The 12,649-nt window shown below is 62.3% G+C and overlaps 2 protein-coding genes across 2 annotated transcripts; both read left to right on the plus strand.

The window, feature by feature from the left end:
• Nucleotides 1-2,517: 2,517 nt before the first annotated feature.
• LOC128919643 (nucleoplasmin-like) lies at nucleotides 2,518-4,019 on the plus strand. Its single transcript, XM_054225036.1, has 5 exons — nucleotides 2,518-2,632; nucleotides 2,816-2,898; nucleotides 2,998-3,117; nucleotides 3,215-3,308; nucleotides 3,707-4,019. The coding sequence occupies exons 1-5, from the start codon at nucleotides 2,575-2,577 to the stop codon at nucleotides 3,733-3,735; spliced, it is 384 nt and encodes a 127-aa protein (XP_054081011.1). The 5' UTR covers nucleotides 2,518-2,574; the 3' UTR covers nucleotides 3,736-4,019.
• A 4,881-nt stretch (nucleotides 4,020-8,900) lies between these two features.
• On the plus strand, nucleotides 8,901-11,055 carry LOC128919642 (prolactin-releasing peptide receptor-like). The gene is made up of 2 exons (XM_054225035.1): nucleotides 8,901-9,307; nucleotides 10,422-11,055. The coding sequence occupies exons 1-2, from the start codon at nucleotides 8,901-8,903 to the stop codon at nucleotides 11,053-11,055; spliced, it is 1,041 nt and encodes a 346-aa protein (XP_054081010.1).
• The last annotated feature ends 1,594 nt before the right edge of the window (nucleotides 11,056-12,649 follow it).

Below are 12,649 nucleotides of genomic sequence, written 5' to 3' on the forward strand. Positions count from 1 at the left end.
GCCCGAGGAGCCGGCTCCTCCATGCCCTTGGTGCTGGAGAGCCGGAACCAGCTGGGAAAAAGCTCCCGAGCTGCTTGCCAAGAGGCAGCGCAGCCTCGGGGACATGCCTGTGCTCCCTGTGCGGACCGGGGACGAACTCCCACCCGGGGTGCCTCCTGGCGTGGCTGGCATCGGGACGCGGTGGCCAGTGGCTCTGCTCTCCCAAAGGATGCCGTCATCCGGGCTCGGACAGCCAGTCGGGAAGGGGAGAAGAGCCTCCTGTGGGCACGAGCCTTTTCCAGGATCTCCACTCCATCCCTGCCCCAGCCGCTGCGTTCCCAGCGCTGGGTGCGATCCCGGGGGCCGCAGCGATACCGTTAGCAAAGGAGGAGCAGAGGGGAGCGAGGAGAGCCCCGAGCAGGGGGGCTGGGCAAAAAAATGTGAATGATGCTCTTCTCAAATCTCCTCCTGTTTCTCCCTCTCCGTTCGGGGCCGGGTTTCCGTGCCGTTCAGGGATGAGGGGGTGTTTAGATGAAGCTGGAGGAGCAGCAGCAGGGTGAGGTGGGGAGAGCGTTGCAGGAGGGAGGGGGGTTTCACCCTGGGGCCCCCGCGCGCTGCTGTGGGGCGGTGGGGTGAGGGCAGGGGGGTGATCTGCTGTAGCTTGAACACCGTGTCGTGCTGGCAGGGTGGTGGGAAGCGGCAGCGGGGCCCATCCCGCTCCTCCGTGCCGGCCGCGGTGTCCAGGCGGGCGCTGGCGGTGGTGGCGGTGCCCACGCCACACGGCCGCACGGCCGCTTTTGGGGGTGATGTTGGTTGTAAATATGTCACGGCGACTGTAAAGTTTTTGTCTCGTTTCGTCTCCTCCCCGCCCCCCCCCCCCCGTGTGAAATAAACCTTCGAAGCTCTGCAACGCCCTCGAGTCCATGACAAGCAGGGGGACGCTGCCCGAGGCGCGGGGGCGCGTGTCCCCCCCGGGGCTGTGGCCGGCAGGCAGGGAGAAGCTCTGAGCGTGCCATGGCGCCTGTCCCAGCTCTGCCACATCTCCTCGCACCCTGAAAGGGCAGGCAGGGCTGTCCCCCCCTCCCCCAGGCTGGGTACTGCACCCGCCAGCCCTGTGCCCCCCCAAGGAGCTTTGTGCCCCCCCCCCCGGGGGGGTTTGCCAGCCTGGGAACACACCAGAACGCAGGCACTGCCATCCTACCAGAATTGGGGAGTTCTCTACCAGTGTGAACATGTGCTCGGGAGAGGCAGAGACCCCGTGCCAGGAAGATGCCTGGGGCACCCCCTGCACTCACAGCCCCCCCGGCCGCCCCGTCCCTGCCCGGGAGCCCGTGCAGGGTGGCCCAGTGCCACCTCCTAGTGCTGGGGACATCCCAGCTCCCCCACGGAGCCTGCGGGGTCTGGCTGCAGCCCCAGGGACGAGGTGCTGGGGGTCTCCCCTGCCGGGATCCTCCCTTGGCGCGTTTTGCTTTTCTTACCCAGCAAGGCTGAAATCACTAAATAAAGAGAATGCGGCTCTTGGCGACTGTTTCCATTTTAGAGCTCAGATGGCAGTCTGGGGGCTCTGATGGTTCTTGGGAGGCTGGTCTCTGGTCCCTGCAGCTGACCCTGAGCACAGGCAGGTCCTGCGTGTCCCCCCTGTGGCTTCGTCCTCCCCGGGGTACCCTCAGTGACCCGCTGAGGGGACATAGACCAACACCAGCCCAGGAGCTGCTCGTTAGCCCCCCGTGTTAATGAGTAACTTCCCAAACAGCAGGCAAGCCCCGGGCTGGGGGTGAAGAGGGGGCTGTCCCAGGGAATGGGGGGCCCCCTGTCTCTGTGTGTCCCTCTGTCGGGCCCCGTGTCCTCATCTCTAATCAAGCTAAAGCTGGCTCAGATGGGTGTCCTTGTTTGGGTAGGTCCTGCTGGGGGGGGGTGTGGTGATGAGGGGGTGGTGGGTGCATTGGTGCCACCTGCCCCTCCCTGAAGCACCTGCGCGGCATTCCCAAACTGCTCCTCCCTCGGCTCCCCCTTCTTTATCAGCAGCCGGGTGCAGGCGCTGCTGGCGCTGCTCTCCCTGCCTGGGTATGGGCTGGGGTGCAACCTGTGGTCCCCTGGGGCAGCTGCTGCTGGGGGGGGCAGCTCCTTCCGACACCCCAGTGCCCGTGCTGGGCTGTGCTGCTGGGTTAAACGCTGGCGCTGGCAAAGCCCGTGGTGCATTTGGAGGTCCCCAAGTGCTCTCTCCATCCTAAAGGCTTCCCTAAAGCTTTAGCCGCTCTGGTTAGCCGGAGCTGCTCTGTGCTCCCCCGCTGCAGGGGGCTGCTCCTCCTGCTCTTAGAGCTGGCTTTGCCTATAAAGGCAATTAATTTCCTTTCCCCGTTCATCCTTCCCTTAGCAACGCTGTCCTCACCAAAGGGGTGCGGGTCCGGCTGCTGTGAGCCGCCTGCAGGCTGCTGCCCTGGCTCTGGGCTTTTGGGACCGGACGGTTTGCTCTCAGGGCTCCAAAGTCACTTTTCTTCCTTGCGCTTCTGCTCTGGAGCAGCCAATTGCTGTTTTCTCCGGTGTTTCTCTCGCAGGGGCTAGTTCCTGCTGCCGGTGTTGGATCTGCCACGGAGGATGAGCAGCTCTTCTCCCTTCTCCAGGTCGCTGCGGAAGCCTGTTGCTGCCCTATGGGGTATGGAGACGATGGCAGGAGCGAGTGGGGGGACAGTGGCCATGCCCTGCAGGCAGCCGGGGTGGGATTCCCCCTTTCTGGTGGTGTGTGCACCCGGGAATGCCTCCCCTTAGGTTTTGCTCGCCCAAGGCTTGCGCGGGGGGAGCAGCGCAGGTGAGCACGGGCGATGCTGTGTCCCCCCAGGCTGCCAGCTGAGCACGGGCAGCCGGAGCTACGTGGTGAAGGAGGAGGACAACTTCTTGGAGCACCTGGTGCTGCTGAGAACGGTGAGAGCCGAGGCTTGCCGAGGAGCCCGTGGGAGCTAGCCTGTGCCCCAGCAGTGATGGCCAGGCCCCCTGCCGCTGGCTCTCTGCTTGGCTCCGCAGATCTGCCTGGGGGCTGATGCCGGGGACGAGCTGCACGTGGTGGCCGTTGATTCGAAAAACGCCTACGGAGACCACAAGCCGGTGCCCATCGCGGCGCTGCGGCCCTCGGTGCTCCCCATGGTAAGGGCAGCCCAAGGCGCAGAGCAGCGCCCCGGCTGTGGGGCGATTTCGCCCCAGGCTGGGGCCGGGGGGTGCTCTGAGCTCCCACTCTTTGCAGGTCAACCTCAAAGGTGTGGAGCTGGTCCCTCCCATCACCTTCGTGCTCAAGTGCGGAGCGGGGCCGGTCTATCTCAGCGGGCAGCACATCATCCGTGAGTGTCAGTGCAAGGGCTGGGGGCCGCACTGGGGGTGCTCCGTGGGTCCCACGGTGGCTTTAGTGGCAGCTGGAGCCCTCAACTGGGCTGCTTTGCCCCGGGGATGGAGGGGTTGCTGGCCGGGGGCGGGGGGGGTGGAATTAGTGCTTGTTTGCATTCACGGGCTCGACACGGTGGTGTGTGCTGGTTCTCCGCTCTGCCCTTGGTGCAGCGGGGTGGGATGGTGCCTGTCCCCGCTCCCAGCAGCGGGGTGGGATGGTGCCTGTCCCCAATCCCAGCGGGGGGGTGGGATCGCTGGCCATCACTGGCCGTGTGAGCAGCCGGGGGGGTTTCGCCTCCCCTTGGCAGATCAGGGCCACCCCCTCCCGCTGCAGCCCTGCGTCTCCTCTCCCTAGTGGAAGACGATGCCGAGTCCGAAGCCTAGGAGGAAGAGCTCTTGGAGGAAGATGTAGGTGATGAGGATGATGATGGAGTGTCTGCAGCTTGGAGAAGACTCCGCGGCTCTGGGAGTGGAGCTGGTGTGATGGAGGGGATGCCCCGTGCCGGGAGCTGCAAGTGCCTCATGCCAAATAGGACAGATCCCTTCGGGGGACACAAACTGTCCGGGCTCTGAATATCATCCCTTGTCTCCTCTCCCTGCCCCCTCCCTTCCTACTGTGCTCCCAGAAATCCTCCTCTTCCCTCTTATTGCAATAACAACAGGAAAGTGCAAATACCTCTGGGCTGTGCTGTGGTCCTGCCGCGCCAGCCTGCTCCCTCCCGTCCCTCCCTCCCGCCCGCTGCCTCCAGCGGCTCCTGCCTCCCCTTGGGAAGACAGATTCCATGCGTGCAATGGCTGCGATGCTGTGGGTCGTGCTGCTGACCCGTGGGTCTGGGGGCCAGAGGTGCCAGCGAGCAGCCTCTGCCCCCCTGCTTGTGGCCAGGACAGGGGGTTCGGGGGGGCTCTCCCAGCCCCAGCCTGTCCGGAGGCGGGAGGCTGCACCACGCTCTGTCTCGGGACTTGTGTGTCCACGTAAGCTCAGCCACCTCTTCAAGGGGAGGACGCGATGCTCTGAGACCCAGGTGCTCGTTTTCCTGCTGCGCAGCCCTGGCACCAGTTTATCCTGTGTATTCCCTTCTAATGGTCCTTTTGTTCCGGTAGGAATCGCTCCCACCGTAGCCCGCCTGGGTCAGCAGGACGCAGTTGTGTTGCTGTCTTCATGGCAGCCCAGGAAACGCGGCCAAAAGCCGCCCACAACAAGCAGCCGCTGAAATAATATAATTAAAACTCCTAATTGAGAAAATTGCCCAAATCCATTACGTGCATGATATCAGCGAGGTTGACTTTAAAAGGGAGTCCTGAACCTGCCGGCGGGGGGGGCTGGGAAGAGAGCACGGGGGTCTCTTTTTTTTTTTTTTTTTTTTTTTTTTTTATATTATTTTCCCCACTTATAACACACAAAGCCGCAGAGCGGAGCTGATGGGCGCGCGGGGGGAAGATTGCTGTCGCCGTGCCGTAATGGCTGGGGGGAGGCTGGAGCTGGGCCTGGGTGAGACCAGCCGCCAGTCCCTGATGGGCTGCAGCCCCACGTCACCCCCCGGCGGGGGCTGCGCCTGGGCGCGGGGATGCAAGGGGACGCAAGGGGACAGGATCGCAGGGACGTTACGCGTGCAGCCCTCGCCCCAGGAAGGGTCATCACCTCCCGCAAGGCAAGTGTGCGCCCCGAGCCCCCTCCCTGTGCCTGGGGTTGAGACGTGCCCTGGGCTGGGAGCCGAAAGCCCTGAGCTTGGGGGTGGGAGAGGGGGGAGAGCAAAACTATAATGAGCAATTAACTCGTCCGGCTCTTCCCTGCCCTCACCTCGCTCCCAGCACACACGCCTGCGTGTGCCCCTTCTGGAGAGGGCGTCGGAGCCACCACCACTGCCTTTCTCGCTGAAACAGGCGATTCCGGCTTATTTTCCCCACCAGGATCAGGTCTGGGACCTGGCCGGTGTGACAGCGCATTGCCGGGGGACGAGGGCTTGAAGAGTTGCCCAGGTTGAAGGGGCTTTCTGGGGGCCAGACCCCCCCCCCGCTGCCCATCCCGGCAGCGCTCTGCGGGTGCTGGGTGCAGGTGGGGGTGCCGGCCACGGAGGAGCAGGAATAAAGGCTGGTGAATTCACTGCCCCTAATTCCTCAGGCAGGAGCAAAACGCGCTGTTAATTGGGAAGCTTGCTGAACGCCGGCCGCCCGGCGTGATCCGGCAGCTGCATTAAACCGTCTCGCTGGGTGCGGATTAAAGAAATCCAGGAAGAAAAGAGTCACAAAGCGGATTAAGGTCGGTGCCGGTGAATTTGCACAGTGGCCTCTTCGGCTCCCTGTGCTTGCCAGGGCAGCGCTGGGCAGCCAAGTGCACAAGCGGCCGCCGTGGTGCCGATGCCTTCCCGAGGACCAGCTCCCGGGTGGGTGCACGGGGACAGAGCTGTCACCCCACACTGGCCACAAGCCCCTTGCTGGAGCCCGGTCTGCAGGACAGCACGGCTAGCGCTGGCCACAGATGCAGCGTGGGACTCGGGAGAGTCACGGCCGGAGCCGGGGTGACCCCGGCAGCGGGAAGGGGGGTGTTTTGGGGGAGATGCTCCGTCACCCTGCCCGCAGCCACGCGCTCGCCCCATCCTGCGTCCTGCCCAGCAGCGTCTCTTGGAGGACTTTGGCATAACCATGGCAACTGCCAGGTAATTAATAGACAAGTCTCAATGTCATGGAGACAAAACGCACAAACAGAGGGCGCCGGGCGCCCGCCCGGCCGGGCGTGGGGGGCACTGGCACGGGATGCAGCCACCGGCACATGGCGTGGGGCTGGTGCTGTGTCCACCCACCCGGCGCCAGAACGGGATCCGTTCCCCCCATGGCAGGGATGTCCCCCCACTGCGAGGGTGGGAGGTGGCAGCCGACATCCCCTGGGCAGGACGGGGCTCTGCAGCGGCTCGTGCGCAGGATGGGTGCCAGCCTGGGACACGAGAGCGGGACTGCCAGGGGCGACTTCCTTTGGGGAATACCGGAGAAGAGTTTTGGCAGAGAAGTGGGCTGCAAGAATGACATTTTAACACCAAAGATGCTCCCGTTAGGCTAAAAGCTGCTTCACAGATTTTTTTTTTTTTTTTTTCTGGCTAACTCATTCCCCAGGAGCCTGTGGGGGTTTGCGTGGGGCGATGGGCACTGGGGTCCTGGGCTCGGCAGCAGGATGGTCACAGCCCCCAGCATGGGGGCGCTGGCGGCCGTTTTGGGGTGGTTTTGCTGGGTACCCGCTGCTGTGCAGCTCCAGCTGTGTGCACGTCCTCCAGATGTTCACGCTCACCCCTCCAAAGCCCAGGGGAGCTGCAGAGACCCCCCCTGGAGCCGGGGCTCACCCCAGGCTTTGCCTGTGCAGAACTGTTTGTGCCTCCCCCTGTTTGGGGCTGACCCCACACCTCCACCGGGCACAAGAGGCAGCCTCTCCTGCCTTTTTGCACGAGCAATAAGCGATAATGATTGTTATTAATCACAAATCATGGAATCATAGGGTTGGAAGGGACCTCTGGAGATCATCTAGTCCAACCCCCGGCCAGAGCAGGGTCACCTTAGAGCAGGTAAATGCAGCAGCGCCCACTTATTTTGTGCGTAAGTGGCCAATTATTTGATGCGTGAGCGCCCCGTCGGTTCACCCGTCAGTACCCAACTAATTGCGCGAGGGGTTAAATAGTGCAAACCGGAGCACCCAGGGAGCATGGGGGTGAGCACCCCCTCACTGGTGCCTGCCTGAACCCCCCCTCCCCGATCTCAGGAGTCCTGGGCAGAAAGGGCAGGAGGAGGCCTGGGGGAGGAATTTTCCCCAAATACTTTTCTATTACTTACACTTTCTGCAGTCTCAGTCCAAGGTCCCGACTGGTCTCGCTGCACCCCGGCGTGTGGAGTGGGGCAGCGAGGGGGGTCCGTCCCCTCGGCCCCCCCCCGGGCAGCCCCCGAGCGGGACCGTGCCCAGCCCGCGGGAAGGCGGCTGCCTTCAAACGCCGCTGGGTGGCACGGATAAATTCCCTGCTTCCTTTGGAAAAGCAGCCCTTGGTCTGGGGACACGCGCGGGGCTGAGGATGTATTTCAGGAGGAGGCTTCCGCACGCGGTAATTTATTTACGGGGTGGTGGTGGGGGATTTTTTTACCTGCTGATGCTCCGCTGGCAAATTCCTTCCCTGAGCAGAACAAAGAGCGGCGCGGGGCTGGCTGGGGAGGCGGGGGGCAGTTGCACGGCTTCGGATTCAGCAGCAAATGTTTGGTAAGAGGGACTCTATTCTGCCTCCGAGTGCGTCCGTAGGGGTGGGGTGCCCTGCAAACGCGTGGGGTGCAGCAGGCAGGGTGCACGGAAGTTGATTAAAAACTCAGTTAACGAAAATTCAGACTGCGGAGCTTTTGGGGGGCTGCTGAGGCGCGTTACAAAACCGCGGCTGGGTGCAGCTCTCTGTTGGGTCCCCCTGGGGGGCTTCCAAAATCTGCCGGGTGGGTTTTGGTCTTACTAGATCAGGTACGTGAGGGCTGAAGGGTGAAATAACGCCTGGTACAGAGAGGAATAAACAGGGTGGCAAGTGCTGTGCTGGGAAAGAGTGGGAGATAACGTATGGAAATAGCCCAGGGAATTAAAGCCGGCCTGCAGCGGGAGGTGGGATGATTCGGTGGGCAGGAGGGGGAGCAGCTGGGGATGGGGGTCCCGGGGGTCTGGCAGCGAGCACGGTGTGCAGGACACGGCTTCCCGGGCGGGCAGGGACCCGTCTGCCAGGACCGATGGAATTTTTGCCCCTGAATTTCCTCCTTGCCCCTCATCCCGTTCCTGATTCCATGGAAACCTGGGTCTGGTTTTGGCAGGAGGGTGAGAATCCCCCGGCTGAGCCCCCCTGAGCCGGAGCAGCGACGGATCCCGGGCAGGCTGCGGCCGGCCTCCGCGTTGGAGCAGAGCCGGGTTAATCTCGTTAGGGGGATGGATGAGCGGGGCGCCGGCACACGAGGCTTTGAGGCAGCGAAAAAGTAGCAGAGCATCTTTATTCGTTTATCCATTAATGTCCTTTGTTATTTCCAGAAACATTAGGAGCTGTTTTCTGGCTCGGCTGCCGCTTCCCTTTCCCTTCTGCCAGCAGCCGTCCCCCCGCGCCGGCTGGGCTGGGGCAGAGGCAGGATTGCCGCGAACGCTTCGCCTAAAGGGGTGTTGATGAGAGCGGGTTTGGGTAAGTGCTGCCCCCGAGCCCACACTCAGCCCCCCTTCTCCTTCTCCTCTTCCCCTCCCGGAGCCGTCACCGCTGTTTCTCCCCCCAGGAATGCAGGGCTGCTCGCCGGCATCGCCCCTTTCCTGAGCCTGATTTTCCATTTCCCTCCCCAGGAGCCCGCTGGACAAAGCTGCCGTCCCAGGGAGCCTCGCTCAGTGCGGGGCAGGGTCCTGTGTGGCGGCGCGGGGGGGGACAGCCGCAACAAAGCTGTGACGAGGAGCAGGATGCGCCCCACGGACACCTGAAACCTGAGACCAACAGATTTCGGGGTGCTGAGGCTGGTCGGGATAGGGGTTTTCTTGCCTGCCTGCTGTGTGCAGGTGGAGGGGCTCAGCCGCAGGCATGGAGGGGGACGGGGACGTGGCCAACGCCACCATCTTTGAGCTCGCCCCACAGAACCGCTCCAACACCAGCGCGCAGTTCACCGGCGTGCAGCTCATCCAGTCCTTCAAACCCCTCATCATCCCCTGCTACGCCCTGGTCGTCCTCGTCGGCATCTTTGGCAACTACCTGCTCCTCTACGTCATCTGCAAGACCAAGAAGATGCACAACGTCACCAACTTCTTCATCGGGAACCTGGCTTTCTCCGACATGCTGATGTGCGCCACGTGCGTGCCCTTCACCCTGGCCTACGCCTTCAACCCCCAGGGCTGGGTTTTCGGGAAGTTTTTGTGCTATTTCGTCTTCCTGATGCAGCCCATGACCGTCTACGTCTCCGTCTTCACGCTCACGGCCATCGCGGTCGACAGGTAAGCGCCGGCGGGGCGGATGGTGCGGGGATCCGGGTCTGTCCCCCTCGGTCCCCTCAAGCTGCTGCTCGCTCAGCTCAGGGTTTTAAGTGCCAAACCCTCAAAACAGTAAAAGAAAATACCCAGGGGATCTTTGCAGTCACTCTGCAGCCTTTTCTTTAGCGTCGGGGCTCGGCCTCGGGCGGAGGAAGCGCAGTGGGGCTGACCGGGATGCTGCTTGGCATCGAGAAATGCTGTTGGGCAGTTTCATGCCTGTCTTTACGAAGCCATCTCTACCGAAATCCAGTTCACCCCCGGTCAGATCTGGGCTCCCGGCCAGCGTGGCTCTCGCCCAAGGGCTGTTGCAGTTTGCACCCCGTTTTCCATACTTTGCTGGATGAATGCGCACCCAAATCAGGCTGCCTTCTGGCCCCAGGGTGGGGAGCGCTTGTGCCTCCCTGAGTGCGCCCGGGCAGGGGCTGGGGGGGGTGGTTTATAAAAAAAACAAAACAAAACACGTTTCCATAGAGATCTCCTCTCATAAAAGATGGTGCAAACCCCACAGGGATGGGTGCGAAGCTGGCAGCACCCAGGGCAGCACGAGGAGCTGGTTTCCCTCTGCCCCCGGGGGAGAGCGGGGCAGGACCGTGATGGGAACGGCAGGAAAAAGGGAAGATTTGAGCGGAATAGCTGAGAAAGGCTGGATGGCCGGCAGAGCTGGAGGTCTGGGGTTTGAGATGTCCCCAGGAGTGCTGGCGGTGTTCCTTTGCTCTCCAAAAAAGATTTGCTTCTGTTTCTCCTGCTAAAGAGGCAGCCACCGAGTTATACTGTCCTCACTGTGCTCGTAAAATATCACTGGGATTTATCCCAAACGGATGCTTTCAGTCCCAATCCTCCATGCCTGGCCCTGCTTTACAAAACACCAGAAGGGACCTGGGGCTTCCATGGGCTCCATCGCAGGGCGAGGGGATACAGTCATCCCCCCTGTCGCCAGCCAGCCCTTTCCCAGCAGCGGCTCCCACAGCCCCTCCTGCGGGATCTTCTGCCTTCGGGAAGCGCCGTGGCGGTGTCCGGGATGTCCGTGGGTTTCCTGGGATGCTCTGGGGCTCGGTCTCCACGGTTTCTCTCCCCGCAGGTACTACGCCACCGTGCACCCCCTAAAGAAGCGCATCTCGGTCACCAGCTGCATCTCCGTGGTGGGGGGCATCTGGCTGCTCTCCTGCGGGCTGGTGGCCCCCGCCATCGCCCACACCTACCACGTGGAGTTTCGGCAGGAGGGCTTCGCCATCTGCGAGGAGTTCTGGATGCAGAAGGAGACGCAGCGCTTGGCCTATGCCTACGGCACCCTGATCGTCACCTACATCCTGCCCCTCTCCGCCGTCTCCCTCTCCTACATCTGCATCTCGGTGAAGCTGAGGAGCCGGGTGGTGCCCGGTCACCCCACCCAGAACCAAGCCGAGTTCGACCGCCTGAGGAAGAGGAAGATCTTCCGCCTCATTGTGCTGGTGGTGGCCGCCTTCGGGGTCTGCTGGCTGCCCATCCACGTCTTCAACATCATCCGGGACATCGACATCAACCTCATCGACAAGCGCTACTTCCTCCTCATCCAGCTGCTCTGCCACTGGTTCGCCATGAGCTCCTCCTGCTGCAACCCCTTCCTCTACGCCTGGCTGCACGACCGCTTCCGCGGGGAGCTCCGCAAGATGTTCGCCTGCAAGAGGAAGATCATCCCCGCCAAGAGCTGTGGGGCTGCTGACGGCGTGCTCTGAGGCCGGCGTCCCGCTCCCCTCCGTGGCCATGTACTTCGTCCCGCTCACGGCAGAGCTTTCCCTGCTCCAGGGGGTCGGGGATGTCCCTGTTCCCCATGGGACGGGAGGGGAATGGAGTCCCCCTGCCCATCTGGGGGTTTGCAGCACTCGACGCAGCGTCCTTCCCTATGCCTGCCCCGCATCAGGGTGCTCGGGGCTGCTCCCGGTGTGTCCCGAGCTCCCTTGGCCTCCAGGACAGCGGCCGGCACCAGCAAAAATGCATTTGCTGCAGCTTTTCCCTGCAAAGTCGCCCCAGCTGCGTGCCCGCGGCCCCCCCCAGCAAAACCTGTCCCTCCCCTGAGGGTCCCGAAGGTGAACCTGCACCGCAGCGAGCAGGGCAGAGGGTCCCGGGGAGCAGGGGACGGGACGGGACGGGATGGGCTGGGGTGGGGGGGCAGAGCTCCCCCAGGGACACCTTGCCCAGTCCCGCGGGGGAGGGCGGCAGGCTGCACGCTTCGCTTCGGGACCTTGCGGTGTCGTTATTCTAAATTAATGAAGGAAATGGGCCTGCGGGAGTGTGAGGAAAAGGGGCGAAAAGCCTTTTGCTGGCGTGACGGCTGTGCCCCTGTCATTAAATGAATCACAGGTTCTCACCGCGCCGGGTGTTGGAAATGGCATTTCTCTTGCGAGGCTGTTTTTGGAGAAGTGCTGGTACTTTTCCAGCAGCCTCAGAGCAGGTGACGAGATGGAGCTGGCGCTGGGACAGGTCACCCTACAGCCCTCCGGACTGCCTCCCCCGCTGCACACCCCCCGCCTGTAGGCACAGGCTCCTGTGTCCCCCCAAACCTGCACACAGTGTCCTGTGCAGACACCCCCGGCCCTGCACGTGCACAAAACACCCCTGTACACACACAGAGCCCTGTGCCCACACAGCTGCGCATACACACGCCTGTTCACAGCCCCTGCACACACCCCCATCCCCCATACACACACCTGTATACACACGCACGTCCATTCACACACCCCTCTACGCTTCTGTACATGCCCACACCTGTACACCCCCACACATGCACACATGTGTACATACACCTTTGTACACACCTGTACACCGCCACACATGCATGTACACACCTGTACCTAAACCTGTACACACCCGTACACCCCTGCACACACACCTACACAGCTGTACCTACACACCTGTGCACACTGGTATGGACACACACCTGTATGCCCTTGTACACTCCTGTACACACTTGTATGCACACAGCTATACACATACAGACATGTACACACCTGCACATACACCCCTGCACACACCTGTACACACCCATGCATGCCCCACACACCCATGCACCCATGTACACACACACCTGTACATACTCCCCTGTGCACCCCGTACACAACTGTACATACACACCTGTACAACCCTGTACACACCTGTACATACACACCTGCACACACTTGTACATGCTGCGCACACCTGTGCCTACCTGCACACACCTGTACACACACCCTTGTACACCCCGTACATGCCACACACCCCTGCACACACCTGTACACACTCGTACATCCACACCGGTATATACACCCCTGTACAACCCTCTGCACACCTGCA

The sequence above is a fragment of the Rissa tridactyla genome, chromosome 20 (assembly GCF_028500815.1).
Source record: "Rissa tridactyla isolate bRisTri1 chromosome 20, bRisTri1.patW.cur.20221130, whole genome shotgun sequence".
Lineage (NCBI taxonomy): Eukaryota > Metazoa > Chordata > Aves > Charadriiformes > Laridae > Rissa > Rissa tridactyla.

Coding starts and splice junctions, on each gene's coding strand:
- LOC128919643 (XM_054225036.1), top strand. CDS start 2,575: ATGAGCAGCTCTTCTCCCTTCTCCAGGTCGCTGCGGAAGCCTGTTGCT. Junction 2,633..2,815: donor GCCTGTTGCTGCCCTATGGG/GTATGGAGACGA, acceptor GTGTCCCCCCAG/GCTGCCAGCTGAGCACGGGC. Junction 3,309..3,706: donor CAGCGGGCAGCACATCATCC/GTGAGTGTCAGT, acceptor TCCTCTCCCTAG/TGGAAGACGATGCCGAGTCC.
- LOC128919642 (XM_054225035.1), top strand. CDS start 8,901: ATGGAGGGGGACGGGGACGTGGCCAACGCCACCATCTTTGAGCTCGCC. Junction 9,308..10,421: donor ACGGCCATCGCGGTCGACAG/GTAAGCGCCGGC, acceptor CTCTCCCCGCAG/GTACTACGCCACCGTGCACC.